The 14,901-nt window shown below is 42.2% G+C and overlaps 1 protein-coding gene across 1 annotated transcript in view; it reads right to left on the bottom strand.

Annotated features, from left to right (window-relative positions):
* HRG (histidine-rich glycoprotein) overlaps positions 1-7,949 on the bottom strand; it is a 15,609-nt gene extending 7,660 nt beyond the window's left edge. The window contains exons 1-5 of the mRNA XM_011981911.1: positions 7,693-7,949; positions 4,851-4,967; positions 3,868-3,958; positions 2,103-2,269; positions 1,019-1,099 (exon numbers count right to left, since the gene is read on the bottom strand). Coding sequence (XP_011837301.1) covers positions 1,019-1,099; positions 2,103-2,269; positions 3,868-3,958; positions 4,851-4,967; positions 7,693-7,875 — 639 coding nt within the window. The 5' untranslated portion in view covers positions 7,876-7,949. The remainder of the gene's footprint in view (positions 1-1,018; positions 1,100-2,102; positions 2,270-3,867; positions 3,959-4,850; positions 4,968-7,692) is intronic.
* Positions 7,950-14,901: the final 6,952 nt, after the last annotated feature.

Here is a 14,901-nt window from a genome sequence, read left to right as displayed (position 1 = left end):
ACCCATCCCAGCCTCAAAGTGCTGGGATTGCAGGCGTGAGCCACCACGCCCAGCCTGGAAGGAAATTTTGATTAAAAAAAAAAAAAAAAAAAAAAAAGAGCCAGAAACACAATATCAGAGTAAAGGATTGTCCTTTAGATGGATAAATGTTAGATATAAAAAACTCCATTACCCTTATTTTTTTTTCATTTTTATTACACAGAGTGGTGAAACAATATTATCACCTGGCGCCCACCTGTAGACCAACACTGGAAAACTAGTGCCTTATAACTGATATTCTTAACTGAGACTTGACGATATCAACATCCCTTACTCCTAAAGGTTGAACACTTGACCTCTTCTCTCTCTTCCCTGTTCGGAGTTTAATTTTTAAAAAATAGCTACAGAGGCTGGGCGTGGTGGCTCACGTCTGCAATCCCAGAATTTTGGGAGGCCAAGGGAGGTGGATCACCTGAGGTTGAGAGTTTGAGACCAACCTGACCAACATGCAGAAACCCCGTCTCTACTAAAAATGCAAAATTAGCCAGGCGTAGTGGTGCATGCCTGTAATCCCAGCTACTCAGGAGGCTGAGGCAGGAGAATCGCTTAAACCCAGGAGGCGGAGGTTGCAATGAGCTGAGATGGCACCATTGCACCCCAGCCTGGGCAACAAGAGCGAGACTCCATCTCAAAAATAAAAGTTATCCTGTGTGTAAATCACTTAGAAGAGTGCCTGGCAGGTACTAAGTGCATCCAAGACGATACTTTGTATTTCACAGACATTTCTTCCTCCTTCTCCTCCTCCTCATTTTCTCCTTCTTCCTCTCCTTCCTCTTCTCCTTATTCTCCTTCTCCTTCTTCCCCTTCTTCCCCTTCCTCCTCTTCTTCTCCCTCTCCTCCTCCTCCTCCTCCTCCTCCTCCTTCTTCTTCTTCTCTGTGACTCTAGTCAGTGATCATAGACATTTCTTTTTTTTTAATTATTATACTTTAAGTTCTAGGGTACATGTGCACAATGTGCAGGTTTGTTTCTTATACTCACATTGGGGTGTCTGGGGAAATAGTGTCTGGAGCAGTTCTGCACAGAGAAGTCCACGAAGTAACTGATTCCTTCCCCTCCTCTCTAGAACAGATGGGATCAAAATAGTTTCAAGAACAGACAAAGAAAAGTGGGGAAAAAAAGCAGTAGATAACTATAACTACCATTCAATATTTTTTAAGGCAGTATGAGAATTCAAAATCACCAGTATGTGTCATTTTTTAAAATGGTTTCTGCCTTTTAAAAATGTATCACATAAGTGATAAGGTGAATACCATTTCACTGAAAAGGTTCAAGTAATAAATACATGATGAAGTAGAGTGTGAAAAATCACTCCTCCTGCACTCCAACTTCTTCCCAGAGTTGTCATTCTCATTTATTTGATGTGTTTCCTCTTCGAGTGTTTTCCTAGATATGTTACACATACACAGGTAGATCTAAGCATTTCATATAAATGGGTTCATAGTCTAAGTACTGTTCTATAACCTGCGTTTTCCTGTACCAATACATTTTGAAACTCCAGTGCTCATGGGTCCAAATGTTCTTTGAGCAACTGCATAGTACTCATTTCCTTACTTGTATGTAACACAATCTATTTAACGTTGCATTTTCTGAATGCATAGCAAATGTCAACCAGTTGCTCTACAAGACAGTTCTGGGTGAAAGCACTTGGGTCCTTGTAGAGTGAGCAGGGAACTGTCTAGCCATAGGCACATTACTGGGTGTTGTGAGGTAGTTTCTCTGAACTTCAGTTTTCCATCATAGTACAAGAGTTAGTACTGGATGATTTGTAATGACACAACCCTCATATGCTCTTGTCTTTCCCTGATTCCTCTTTAGATTTTCTCTCCTCTCTGTCAGATGTCCACTCCCCTACCCACCCTTCAAAAAATAAAAGTGTTTGAGGAAGGCAATTTTTTGGTATTTTTTAAAAAATATCTGCTGCCTGTCTTTTATGGCCCCAAAAGTGACAAATTAAAAGGCAGCTGGTCAATTGAGGCAGGTGGAGAGGGTGTGCCATTCAGTTCCTGCTGCCAGGTTGGAGTCTGGGCCTTCAGACTCCAGCTGAACCTCAGTGGAGACTCACCACTCTTGCAACTCTCTCAATTCGGTCCACTCTGAAAGAGGCAAAGTCATCATTCTCCTCTTTGTACTTCTCAAGGGCTTTGTCGGCTTGCTTTCTGTAGCTCTCAGTATCCTCAAAGAAATCTAACAGGACGGTACTATCTTTGGTATTGGCCAGTGCTGAAGAGACTGGAGAAAGAAGATGGCAGTGTCACAGTAAAGGGCTGGAAATGTTAATGGTGGCTTGGTGGCAAGAATGACAGCAACTTTCATTTTACAGATGGGCAAATTGAGGGTTGGAAGAGCTAAGTAACTGCTTCAAGATCAATCAGCCATTTGGCAACAGAGCTAAACTGCTGCTTCTTCCTTTGAGTCTTTCTGATCCCAATGTCTATGTTGTGACCCCTGCTCATGATGCCTTCACCAGTACCACTGACAAGGTGCTAACATATATGTATATATGTATATGACATTTGCTAATATATAAATATATATTATCTATTATCTAATATCTATTATATATTTATATATTATCTAATATATCATACATTTATGTATTATATAATACATATTATATATTTATGTATTAATATGACATATATTAATATATATATTAAACAATAGAGATGGGGTGGAGCCACATTGCCCAGGCTAGTCTCAAACTCCTGGGCTCGAGTGACCCTCTGGCCTCAGCCTCCCAAAGTGCTGGGATTATAGATGTGAGCCACTGCATCAGGCCACTAATATTTTAATAAGTTCTTCCTGCTGTTGCCAAGGAGGAAGATGGAGCATTAACACAGAGTTTTGCTCAGAAAGAGGAGAAGATACAGATCATCCTTTCTTCAATGCAACCTCCTGTGGCAGTAGCTTGCAAATTTGTATTAATATCATATTTGGATTTGCTATTTTAAAAAGGAATTCTGTGATGATTCTTTCTGAAAATGTAAATTAAAAGGGTATGGAGGCCTGGCTTGGTGGCTCACACCTGTAATCCCAGCACTTTGGGAGGCCAAGGTGGCAGATCACCTGAGGTCAAGAGTTTGAGACCAGCCTGACCAACACGGAGAAATTCCATCTCTACTAAAAATACAAAATTAGTTGAATGTGGTGGCATATGCCTGTAATCCCAGCGACTTGGGAGGCTGAGACAGGAGAATTGCTTGAACTTGGGAGGCAGAGGTTGCGGTGAGCCGAGATCACACTATTGCACTCCAGCCTGGGCAACAAGAGTGACACTCTGTCTCAAAAATAAAAATAAATACATAAATAAATAAAAGCTACGGAATTTAGAGTTAACACTCCTGGGATAGTGTCACATCTTCACAATATCTTGGCTTTGTTCTCGAGGCCAAGTCATTTAACCTCTTTGAGCATCAATTATTTTGTCTTAAGTAGAAAGTGTCATAATCTTTACTTCATAGTCCCAAGACTTTACTTCCTCCCAAGACTATACAACTGGCAGATGATGACTCAAGCTAAAGCAAGTCTGAATCCAAAGCCTACATCTATAATGATGCTAACCTACCTCTCCTAAATCTCTATTTTCATGTATTGAATTTCTTTAAAGGAAGGTGTACCAGTACCAGGGGAAAATTGTCTCCCTTCTATTATCTGGAGAATGAATAATAATGAAGTCTATGAAGGCTTTTCTTTCATGTACATCATAAATGTATATGAATACATCTGAATATATATGAATACATATGTACATGGATGAGACAAATACCACTGTGTGATTGAATTTGTATTAATCAAGAATTAATTAGCAATTTAACAGATTACCATACCAGAACTTGTGGTGCAGTTAAAGTCAATCACTCTGAGATCCTGAGATTCATGGGAATGTCCTGTAGCTATTACCTTACATTGTCCGATCACCTGTAAAAAAGAGGTTCTTGAGGACTTGCTGAGTCATTGCATCCTGCCTTACTCAGGTTGGATGTGAAAGAGCAAAAAGGTGATGCAACATCCTCCTACTGTTCATTTAAAACACATTTCTTTCATCAAAGCTTGTCTCAAACTGTGCATTTTCTTAGTCAGTTTCTGTATGCTGCATCCTGTTGGAACTCAAAATCCTCAGGAGAACCAGCAAGAAACTATTTAAAGCATCATGACCATACCCCAAACATTTTCAAGGGAAAAAGTGGTGAAACTCTGAGGAGTGTGAGCCTCTCATTTTCTGGAAGTGAAATCTTGAATCTCTGCTTATTCATCTTCATGTTCTCCACCTGTGTCAGAGAGCCTGGCATTTGAGTACCCACCTCCCACATGCAAAGCCAGATCTCATTCCTCAGCGTATATCCTAGGCGCCGAACAAGACCCAATTCCTCACTGCAAGTAATCCCTTTGGCCATTCCTGAAAATAGGGCCATTGTTCATAGGACACAATTACAAGTTCATAGATTCTCATACCTGTAGACTGTCAGGAGTGGAGGGCCTTTAGAGTCCATGAATTCCTAAACTCACTTCTTATTTTACAGTCAAAAAACACCGAAGTGGAGGGATGTTATTAGGTGATTTGCCCAAAAGGACTCACAGCTGGTTATGCTCTTTGATGGGAACACACACCCTGCTGAGTTGTCTTGAACTGGGTTCCCAGGAAAGACTCTCAAGAGTATCGCTCAAGGTTAACACCATTTTGGTGACTCTCAAGGCAAAAGCTGCCCTTTCTCTTCTACTGTGTTAGCCCAGGCATTGGCTGCCCTGAGTGAACAGAGTACATAGAAAATAAGAATGATAAGAGCAGAGCGAAGGTGCTCTCTTTACTTACTATTTCAGATGGACGTCTGGAATCAGGTGGCTCACACTCATTCCAGTGTTTCCTGGATAGGACCGAGCAGTCAGATTCTTGCACATCTAAGGCTAAGTAATATACAGTTGCATTTTCCTGAGGAATGCCAAAAGCAACATGTGAGTAGCACATGGAAACCTAGTGGGTTATTTTGAAATTTATTAAAGCTATATATTTATTACTAAAACAGAATTCCTGTTCCTCTCACTGTCTTTGCAATTGCCCTACCTTTGTGTCATTTGATCTATTGATTCCAATACATAATTTCAATGAGTTATTTCCAAAATTTCTTTTTAAGTGGTCCTGATGTGTCTTCTGTCCATAAACTTTAAGAAGCGATCACTAAATGGCAGTGGTGGTTTAGTGGAGGCGTCATCACCTATACACACCTAGAAGTGTAAGTCATGACGACCTCATCAGGGCCTCCAATCTGTCCTTGTAGTTGTGTCCTCTTGCCCAGCTCTATTACTGATCATGGAATTTTCTGCTTTGATGTCGCTTTGCCCAAAGCTAAATCCTCTCTCTTCTCTTACAAACCAGCTGCCTCTCCACTTCCCTTGTCTTTGTCAGTGGCACCACTAACAACATATTGCCTTAGACACTGGGGTGTCTAAAACATGTAAACCTATGAGATGTCTTCCTTGTCCTTGCTATTGCTATCCAGTACCAGGCCTTGAATGGTCTTTCTTGGAAACGTCTCTCATGTCTATTCCTCAGTCTCATTTCCTTGACTCCCACTACCCAGGTCTGACCCTTGTTCTTTCATTCCTGAATACATAAATAGCTTTCTACTTCATGTCCCTGTCTCTTGCCTCAGTTTCCCCAGGAACATCAGGACCCCTCCCCACCCACCTGCTCTCTACCCTAGCTCTCAGAGGTAGCTCTGTGCTGATGCATCCTATACCCTAATATCTGTCGATGAGCCTGGCATGGGACTAATGGTCACTGAATTACTGTTCGAGTCCTAAACTCCTGCACACCTGTTCTCTGCAACCCACAGTGCCTCTGTGATGCTTCCAGAAGGGTAAATTGTCTTCTGTAGTACTCCTTGTCTGCCCTCCTTAATTTCAGTTTTTCCATCAGAGAGAGAGTAGGTTATCTGGGGAGCTTAGAGGCAGGCTTCATGTCTCTCTGTAATGTCTATCAGCTCCTCTAGTCCAGTTTAGGTAGGTGTGTAATCTAAGTGAAGACAGCAAGCTTGTTTCACCTCAAGACAAGCCCACAGGCTTGGCTCCCACCGGATGGCTGCTCCAGAGCCCACATGGAACTTCTGGAACCTACCTGCTTATATTCAATGGCTCCCTAACACCCTTCTTCCTGATTCCATACCCACCTAGAAGTGGTGGTGCCAGGAATTCACCAGGAACACCTTTACCCAGACCTGTTCAAATGCTACCCATGCATCATTACACAGCGGAAGCCTCCGCCCATCCAGTCTTACTAGATCTCCCCTCATTAAACTGCCCCAGTACATTTACCACTCCTTTGGCCACTTGGCTATTGTTGGGGTTCAGGACATGGTACCTCAAAGTATGGTACTTTGGCATGCTGAGTCCTTTGAACTGAAGGAAATGGGAAGGGCCTCAGAAGCAAGATCTGTCTGACCTTCTGCCCTTTGTTCTCCTACTCTGCTTTCTCCCCCAAGGCAAGTCATAGAAATTAAAATTTCTCGTCTCCAGGGCAGGTCACAGACGGCAGAATCCCTCTCCCCGAAAGCATCCATAAATCCTAAAATATGAATCTAACCTTCCCCCTGCATCTTTCTTTGTAGGAGCTGGCCATAAAGAAATTCTCTGACCTACTCTGTTTGATAGTAGGTCCTCAGATCCACATTCCAGAGGGATCCTGTCTCATACTTGGGAGCCAGAAATGCCACACAGAGAGGCCATGAAGAACTCAAATAGACAGGCCTTGCCGGGTCCTTCTTTCAGTCTACGACTCTTAGATTACAGCCGTTTGTCCCATCACACTTCTGCATTCTGCAAACTCTTCGTGGATTCTAAGTATACAAGTGGCCAGTTTCTTTGGATATCTGAGTCTTCATTTATGAAGACTCCTGTGTCAGGTAAACCTTGGATTAAGTAAAGTTGCATGTTTTCTTCTTCTTCTTCTTCTTCTTTTTTGAGATGGAGTCTAGCTCTGTTGCCCAGGCTGGAGTGCAGTGACACAATCTCGACTCACTGCAACCTCTGCCTCCCGAGTTCAAGCGATTCTTCTGCCTCAGCCTCCTGAGTAGCTGGGATTACAGGCATGCACCACCATGCCCAGCTAATTTTCGTATTTTTAGTAGAGACGGGGTTTCACCATGTTGGCCAGGCTGGTCTTGAACTCCTGACCTCATGATCCGCCTGCCTTGGCCTCCCAAAGTGCTGGGATTACAGGCGTGAGCCACCGCGCCTGGCCTCGTCTACCAGTTTTATTTCAGGCTAAGTTAAGAGCCTTAGGAGGGTTGAGAAAACTTTGCCTTCTCTCTAGTTTATCCGAGTAACTTACAAAGTTTGCCTGTATGTGCCAGCATATTATTAATGCCTGGAGGCCAAGGCCCATAGTTTATTCTAATGTTTCTCTGGCAGTACTTAGCACGTAACTGGGCTCAGCATAAACGCTTATACGTACCCACAAATCGAATCATAGTTAAGGGCACACTAATAACAAATCTTAGTTTGAAGGAAAAAAGAACAATTTAGAGAAGCCACAGAAACCAAACAAAAAACTCTGACCAAAGCCATTCATTGTGCAAAGCAGTAAGCCTAAGGGGTAGAGTCACATTTGCCCCCATGCATAATCTCCCAACTCAGCTCTGCCAATGGCAGTTCCTCACCACTCTGTCCAAGTGGGCATCAGCAACCCGCAGCAATTGGAAAAGGTAGCCATCCCGTCGCCTTTTATTGATCAGGTCTAGAGCTTTCTCAGCCTCCGGCTCAATAGCGCTGCAGTCGGTGGGACTCACAGCACACGAATCCTGCAGTGTGATCAAAAGCAGTGCTGCAATGAGCACCTTCATTTTGTTAAATCTTCCTTTGCTATGATCTGCCACTGCAGAGAATTTTATACAGACTTTCTGAAACACATGCAATTGATTAAACAAAACCTTGATACATTTTTGTTGTGTAACTGGGGGTGTTCACCTTGACCCTGGGTTCAAATAACCATCAACAAGCTGTAAATGATTAGCGGGTCTTGGGGACAGAAAGTTGAGAAATGCTGCTGATGAGTGGGTGGAACTGTGATCTGCACAAATCTGGATTTTTCTAGTAGACAGCAGATCTAAAGTATGTCTTTGAACATAAGCAGTGCCTATGCTGGTGTAGGGGGTGGGGCTAGGGGTAATTTTCCTCTATCTGCCTGTCTGTCTCAGCTGGAAATCTCCATCATCCGTCAGTGGATTGATGGATCAAGGCACTAAAACTCCTCAGTAGAAGGCAGCTGCATTATCTAAGGGAGGGAACATGTTAAACAGGTACCATTATAAAAGGAAGTGACTTCAGGTAAAATAGAATAATGAAGAGGCTGTCATTTTGAAGTCAGATCTGAATTTTCAACCTGGCTCTATTACTTTCCTACTGTGTAATGCTGGGTGAGCAACAAAACTTCTCTGATTCTTAGTTTCCTCGTGTCTGTGAGAGTCTGCAGTAACGTCTCTCAGACTCGGCTTGATATTAGAATCACCCCAGGAGCTTTCAAAAGTCCTGATGTCAAGGACTTCTTCCAGGACAATTTAATCAAAATCTCTGAGAGTGGACTTTGGTATTGGTAGTTTTAAAACTCCTAAGTAATCCAGTGTGTGGAGTCAAGGTTGAGAATTACTGGGATTCTAGAGAGAACCGAAGAGAGGGAAAGGATTTGAAGAGAGAACAAAAAGGGAGGTATATGAAAAGTAGATCTCATTTCCACAAGTCTCAGGGTTAATGAGTGCAACATGTTTTGAATACTGTTTGTGACTGAACTTTTAATGTCAGTAACCCTGGCTTTTAAATACCCGATGGGACCAGTCCAGTGTAACGGAGAATGACAGGAATGTATGGAATCTGGTCAAGGTGTTATTAAGAGGCTCCAACCCAGTGGGGAAGGGGAAAGCTATTGATTAAAACAAAAACTATTTTGAGTTTTTGTTATTATGAGTTGAGTTCCTTAATGAAGTTTTTCTATTATGGCTATATTGGCTGCACCCTAAATAGGGTGTCCTGGGTGAACCAAATGCTGGTATAGGAAAAGGAATGGGAATGTTGAGGGGATGGGAAGAGGCATCAAGAGCAGGAATATAATTTTCCTACCGTACTGTTCTGCTGAGACTAAGGGGTACCTCAGGGATCCATGCATCCTCTTCCTTTATTGAATCTTAAAGAGCCATACAGTACTAATGATGCCATTCTGGCAACTGGAGTGGCTTCAGGGGAGAGAGCCCATTAAGGGTGCTGGGATGGTAATGGTTGGGAGGAAGCTGAATGGTAGTGAGAGAGACACTCTGTCCTGAGAACCCTGATCCAGAAAGTGACATTTGGCTTTGGGGATGGTTCCTATTAAGCATTTAGGAAACTAGAGAGTGGCCTCAGATGGAAGTGCTGACTTTACACGGGTGGTATCTGGGCAGACTGGGCGGGTAGAATATTCATCTTCACCTTTTCTTTTTTTTTTTTTGAGACAGAGTCTCACTTTCTCTGTTGCCCAGGCTGGAGTACAGTGGTGCCGTCTCAGTTCACTGCAACCTCCGCCTCCCAGGATCAAGCAATTCTTCTGTCTCAGCCTCCCGAGTGCTGTGACTACAGATGCCCACTGCCACACCTGGCTAAATTTTGTATTTTTAGTAAAGACAAGGTTTCACCATATTGGTTGGGCTGATCTCGAACTCCTGACCTCAGGTGATCCACCTGCCTTGGCCTCCCATAGCGCTGTGAATATAGGAACGAGCCACTGTGCCCTGCTGTCTTCACATTTTCATTCTGCATTTAGGTTATTTCTGTGTGTCGTGGATATTTTAACAGAAAAAAGAGTTAGCTAACGAATTTTTATTCTTTAAACCTTTTTGACTCATAATAGAACACATGCTCTTTGCAAAAAATGTGGAAAATACAAAAAGCATAAAGAAAATTCACCTCTAATTCTACAACCATAAGGAAAACCAACTATTTATAATGCATAATTACTTCATATACTTTTTGCTATTTGAATATATGTAATATATATGTTTTGCATCATTAGAATTATTCTGTACATACAGGTGTTTCTTTCCCTCCACTGTAGTTGAGTATGTATTTACTTATAACCTCTATTTTTTCTTTCAGGCATTAATAGAAACCATATAAGCTTTATAAATGCTTTTGTGTTTTTATAGGATTTTAAATTTTTGAGTTATTTTAAGTGTATAATTTTTAGTCATAAACATAATCCCTGCACAAAGTGAAAAAGCCAACAATATTTTAGAATATTGTAAAACAAAAATTAAGTCTCTTTGCTCCATTCTTCACCTCCCAAATCCTTTCCCAAGAGAAGGACTTTTAACAATCCCTTGCTACATATGGTTTAAATATTGTATTTTCCCTTAAGGGTGTACCATGAGGACTTTCTCAGATCATTAAATATTCTTCAGAAAGATTATTTTTGAGATTACGTAATATTGCATGTTATATGTGTTAATGTATTCAACATTCCCCAATTTTTGGCCATGCATATTGTTTCCAATTATTTGTTCTTATAAAAAAAGGATGAATTCATGTCCTTTGTAGGGACATGGATGAAGCTGGAAACCATCATTCTCAGCAAACTATCGCAAGGGCAAAAAACCAAACACCGCGGCTGGGCGCGGTGGCTCACGCCTGTAATCCCAGCACTTTGGGAGGCCGAGGCGGGCGGATCACGAGGACAGGAGATTAGGACCATGCTGGCTAACACAGTGAAACCTCGTCTCTACTAAAAATACAAAACATTAGCCGGGCATGGTGGCGGGCGCCTGTAGTGCTAGCTACTCGGGAGACTGAGGCAGGAGAATGGCGTGAACCCAGGAGGCACAGTTGCAGTGAGCCGAGAGTGTGCCACTGCACTCTAGCTTGGGTGACAGAGTGGGACTCCGTCTCAAAAACAAACAAACAAACAAACAAACAAAACAAACAAACAAACAAAAAAAATAAAACACCGCATGTTCTCACTAATAGGTGGGAATTGAACAATGAGAACACTTGGACACAGGAAGGAGAACATCACACACTGTGGCCTGTCATGGGGTGGAGGGAGGGGGGAGGGATAGCATTAGGAGATACACCTAATGTAGATGACGAATTAATGGGTGCAACACTCGAGCGTTTTTTCAGATGTTCACTCACCAACATTATACTAGAACTTAAAGTATAATAACAATATAAATAAATAAATAAATAAATGCTACAGTGGACCTCTTTGTAAATCTCTGACTATTTCTTTGAGAATCACTAGACTGGTTGACAGAATTTTATGACATTTGATTTTTTTGTAATAGGAGTCACTTTTTAAAGAAAATACAGTTTTTATCAGGCTTAATGTATCTATTTTGTTAATTTACTTTAAAAATGGGCTTTAATTTTTAGAGCAGTTTTAGGTTGACAGTACAACTGAGTGGTGAGTATAGAGTTCCTACCCAGTCCCTACATATTCCCCTCACACTCACAGCCTCCCCTACTATAAACCTCTGAACACTAGCAGTGCATTTGTTACAGCTGATGAACTTACAGCGACCCATAGTTATAGCCTAAAGTCTATGGCTTACATTAGCGTTCACCCTTGATGTTGCACATCTGTGGGTTTTGACAAATATAGAATGAAATGTATCCACCATTGTAGCAGCATACAGAATAGTTTCACTGACTAAAAATCCTCTGTGCTCCACATATTCCATCCCTGTCTCCTTGCTAACCACTGGCAGCCAGTGATCTTTTTACTGTCTTCATAATTTTGCCTTTTCCAAAATGTCATATGGTTGGAACCATACAGTATTTAATCTTTTCAGATTGGTTTCTTTCACTCAGTAATATGTATTGAAGCTTCCTCTATGTCTTTTTATGACTTGATATTTGTATTCCTTTTTAGTGCCAAATAATATTCCATTGTCAGGATTTACTTACCACTCACCTGGTGAAGGACAGTTTGTTGCTTCCAAATTTCAGCAATTATGAGCAGATCTGCTATGAATATCCATGTGTGGGTTTTTGTATGGACATAATTTTCACATCATTTGGGTAAATACCAAGGAGTGTGACTACTGGATCATATTATAAGAGTATGTTAAGTTTTGAAAGTAACTGTCAAACTGTCTTCCAAAGTGGCTGTACATTTGCATTCCCAGCAGCAATGAATGAGAAGTTCCTTTTGCTCCATATCCTTGCCACCATTTGGTATTGTCAGTGTTCTGGATTTTGGCCATTCTGACAGATATGTAGTGGTATCTCATTGTTATTATAATTTGCATTTCTTTGATGACATATGAAGTTCACTGAAGTTCAGCATTTTTACAGATGTTCACTCACCATTTTTTTTTTTTTTTTTGGTGAGGTTTAAATCTTTTGCCCATTTTTATTTTTATTTTTTTAACTTCTATTTTTAAGTCCATGGGTACATGTGCAGGTTTGTTATACAGGTAAACTCATGTCACAGGGGTTTGTTGTGCAGATTATTTGTCATGCAAGTACTAAGCCTAGTACCAAACAGCCATTTTCTTCTGATCCTCTCCTTCCTCCCACCCTTCACCTTTGAGTAGGCCCCAGTGTGTGTTGTTTCCCTCTATGTGTACATGTGTTCTCATTATTTAGCTCCCACTTATAAGTGAGAGCATGCGGTATTTGGTTTTCTGTTCCTGCATTAGTTTGCTAAGGATAATAACCTTCAGCTCCATCCATGTTACTGCAAAAGACACGATCTCATTTTTTTAAAAATGTTTTGCCCATTTTCAAAGTGGGTTGTTCATTTTCCCCTTGTTGAATATGTTCATTTTAAACATTCAGCGGAGGTAACTCTTAATATTATATAACTAGAAATACTCAGCTCCTGAAATTTTGTTGTAGAAGATTAGTGTTAGCAATTGCAAACTACTGATGACTTGAATGCAAGAGCCTCAGATCAGTAATAAATGCAGCATTTTGCAACTACTGACAAGGATGCAGATTAGCTTGTCTGCATGGAGTCTGCAGAGGAAGAAAAAAAAGATCAAGGACCGAAAGCCAGAGAAACAGCATCTAAGAGATGAGCCAGGGAAGAGGAGCCCAAGGTGGGATATGAGGGGGAGTGGTCAGAAAAGTGGAAGAAAAACCTAGAGGATGTGGGACAAAGTCTCCTTAAAAAAGTCTGAAGAGCAAGCAAGGTCAGCATTGTCAGATGCTTGAAAGTGTAAGTAAAAGTGAACAGATTTTTTTTTTTTAATTTAAAATAAAAGATTGTGAGGGAACACCAAGTCAGTGGGTTATAGGAAAAGAGATGGATTCACGTTACAGTGACCTAAGGAATGAAGAGGTGGTGGGGCAGTGGCAAGCATGGGAACAATCTAGTTTTTCATGAATTAAGCCATAGAAAGAGAAAGGAGGTGGTAGGTAGAAGGAGAAACAAAGTCTGAGGCCCTTCCCCATCCTTTTACCAGTAGAGAAGGGCCTTATAGAACACCCCTTGGGAAACCCCAGTTGAGGCTCCTAATGGTTTCTCTCTGTTTGCCTCAGGCCCATCCTTTGACTTTCTCTGCCTGGTCTTGTCTCCCAGGCTGACTCCAGGGAATTGAATAACCCAGGCTCTCCCTGCTGGTTAATTTACCACTGAGTTCAAAGAGCCATTGGGAGGAGGAGACTGGAAGGAAGCAGGAAGGTAGGGAGAGGGGAGGGTGCTTATTCCCTGCTCCTTCCCGCTTCAGCACTAGGTTCTGCAGGGGCTGCAGCCCTCCACCAGGGCAGCTCCTGCAGGTGGCTTCTCCACAGGATAGTTCCAACAGAGCAGAGAAGCCAGCCACTCCTGCTCCTGCTCAGCCTCGGGTGGTGAAGACTCCCTGCTGACGCTGTTGTCCAGGTGCCTCAGCATCCCTTGACCTCCCCTTCACCTGGGCCACAAGCCTTCACTAAAGGTCCCTTCACTGAAGTCTTTTTCTTTTTTTGAAATGGAGTCTAGATCTGTTACCCAGGCTGGCAGCGTACAGTGGCATGATCTCAGCTCACTGCAACCTCCACCTCCCAGGTTCAAGTGATTCTCCTGCCTCAGCCTCCCAAGTAGCTGGGATTACAGACGTGTACCACCATGCCTGGATAATTTTTATATTTTTAGCAGAGACAGAGTTTCACCATGTTGGCCAGGCTGGTCTCGAACTCCTGACCTCCAGTGATCTGCCTGCCTCAGCCTCCCAAAGTGCTGGGATTACAGGCATGAGCCAACGTGCTGGGCCAACTGAAGTCTTTTTAGTTGAGTCACCTGAGTACAATTCTGCTTCTTTCAGACCCTGACCAACAGGGTGTAAGACCCCATATGACACCCTCACATAATCGCTTCCTTCTTACGAGAAGCAGATAAGAGGAACAGAGTGTGAATATTGTCTACTTCTCTTATGCTAATTACGCCGAGACCTGTGTGCCTCTTCTAATAGCCGTCAGGACAGAGGACAATAGCTGCATCTGCAAATTCTCTGTCAAAATGTCCAAGGTCCTATCTGGTGTGCATGTGTGCACGTGCGCATAGGTATTACTGAATGAGGGGAAATTGGTCCTGCAGTGTTTGAAAGATGGAAAACATAGACTATAATTGAATGCTATGATGGACCCTCCTCTATCTGTCCCAGAGAAATTGTAACAGTGATGAAAACTGCCACGGTCTGCTGCTCCCACAGTGTCTAGCACAGGCCACATGTGCACTTCTCTTCCATGTGCCCCCAGCTCTAAGTGAATTACCCCACTGTTGAGACCTGGAGACTTCCAGACAGATGAAAAGAGGTAGAAGTTTGGAAATGGTATGGGCCCTATGCAGCTAATACCTGTCCTGGAATTAAAGGGAATTTAGGGACTGAAACTGCTGGGCATTAGTTTCTCATGCCTCCTGG

The sequence above is a fragment of the Mandrillus leucophaeus genome, unplaced genomic scaffold (genome assembly GCF_000951045.1).
Source record: "Mandrillus leucophaeus isolate KB7577 unplaced genomic scaffold, Mleu.le_1.0 Scaffold231, whole genome shotgun sequence".
Lineage (NCBI taxonomy): Eukaryota > Metazoa > Chordata > Mammalia > Primates > Cercopithecidae > Mandrillus > Mandrillus leucophaeus.
Note: the sequence above shows the minus strand (reverse complement) of the source record. Positions and strands in the feature narration are given on the sequence as shown.